Genomic DNA, 1813 nt, shown 5'->3' on the forward strand with positions numbered 1-1813 from the left:
TGTATTTGTTTCTTTCTTTTTCTATTATTGTTATTTCAAAATATTTTCAAAAAATAAAAAATAAAATGTTCATACATAAAAAAAGAAATTCAGCCCAATTTCATAAATACAATTAAAACAATTAAAATAAATTCCACTTTTAATCGGAACTGAAAATAGCCGATCTGCCGGGGGGTCCCGGAGAGACTTCACATTTCTCTTATGGGTCTCGGGGCTACAAAGTTTGGGACCCACTGCTCTAGTCTCCCTCATGCCATCCATTCCAAATAGCGTTGCTCTCACCTGTCGTCTCTTCCATTCCATGCAGCTCCTCCCCGGGAATGAAGTTTGTAACAGTCCGCGTCCCAACGGTGCTTAACTTCCAAACTCAGGTGCACACGAGGTTAATTCACTCAGTGGTCCCAAGTGTAAGTATGTGTACAGTGTGTGTGTGTGTGTAGCCTACTGCCCTACTGTATGTGTGTGTGTAGTCTACTGTATGTGTGTGTGAAGTCGTGGAGGTGAGCGTGTTGTTACCAGTGTTGCCTCTCTGGTTTCCATTCACACAAAGTAGCCTTATTACTTAACCCTCCTCCTCCTCCTCCTCCTCCTCCTCCCTCACCTCCTCAGTGGGCTCCACCCAAACCAAGTCATTAGGATTTACTACGAGCAATTAACGACACCGCCAGTCTGCTGATAAATGTGATGAAGGGATTGTTTGTCATAGATTTAATCTCTGTGTGGAAGTTTACCGTGTTGACGAAAGTAACATGCAGGGAAAACGTTGAGCATTGCTAGACAAGAGCCTATTAGCCTACCTTTCTAGCCAAATAAAAAACAATATAACGTGAAACATTTCTGTTGGTCATGTGTAATATTGTTTTTTGTTTGTTTATTCGTTTTTTTGTTTTCTTTTTCCGAACAGTAAGTTGTTTATAGGTCTAAACGTGAGATATAATTGTAGCCTATATCCACATCATATTAATATTTTCAATCTGATGTAATCATTAAAGAGTACAACGAGGAGATTAACTATATGCATATGTTAATATTTATTTTCTATTTTGTTTTTGTCCGTGGGCAATTTATGAAACCCTAATTGGAACAATTGCATTTTAAAACTTAAACAAAAAAAAAAAAAAGTTCTTATACAGTAAATAGCGACCAACTCCTGGGCTTTATAGCCTATTGATGACGTGTCTTCTTTTAGATATATGCCCTATGCTATGTAAATATGTGGCTTCACAAGATCATACACCGTTATGGTTTCCATGCAACTTGTCCCATATTCAACTTCCAAGAAACTTAGAAAATGTAGCTTTTGTTTTTGTAATAGCCTCATATAGTGGAGAAAAGGAAATAAGCTAAAGCAGGCGGTCTTGTCAGTGTACAGTAGCTGTTGAACAACTCATTCAACATGTCTCTACATTTGATTAAAACTAGTTGTGAATAATATTTTTTTTAAAGAATTCCTCTATTCTGTCCTTTTATGCTACTTTCAAGCGATTATCTCCAGGATGAGAAAGCAATATGTCTAATAATAAGTGATTAAAGGACCACTTCACCCATTTCCAACCTATATCTTCATGTAATTGGTCCTCACTAATGCTCATTATAATAAATATGGGACCATTTTTGTCCAGTTTCTGAACTGTCCACAGCCCTCCTCTGAGCCACGGACCGAGTAGGAAAAAAATGTGTACCATAGCTATAATGAGCATTAGTGAGGACCAATTATATGAAGATAGGTTGAAAATGGCTGAAGTGGTCCAATAAGTGACCTATGTTTGAAACACTTTGGCCAGAGCACCTGTTAGCCCCCCCCCACAAACCA

At 38.0% G+C, this 1813-nt stretch overlaps 1 protein-coding gene across 1 annotated transcript in view; it reads right to left on the bottom strand.

The window, feature by feature from the left end:
• The window catches only part of prdm1a (PR domain containing 1a, with ZNF domain), a 20104-nt gene extending 19599 nt beyond the window's left edge, over window positions 1-505 (bottom strand). Inside the window, exon 1 of the mRNA XM_084050474.1 lies at window positions 283-505. Coding sequence (XP_083906600.1) covers window positions 283-303 — 21 coding nt within the window. The 5' untranslated portion in view covers window positions 304-505. The remainder of the gene's footprint in view (window positions 1-282) is intronic.
• Between the last annotated feature and the right edge of the window lie 1308 nt (window positions 506-1813).

This window comes from Gymnoscopelus microlampas, assembly GCF_963454915.1.
Source record: "Gymnoscopelus microlampas genome assembly, chromosome: 3".
In the NCBI taxonomy this organism is placed as follows: domain Eukaryota; kingdom Metazoa; phylum Chordata; class Actinopteri; order Myctophiformes; family Myctophidae; genus Gymnoscopelus; species Gymnoscopelus microlampas.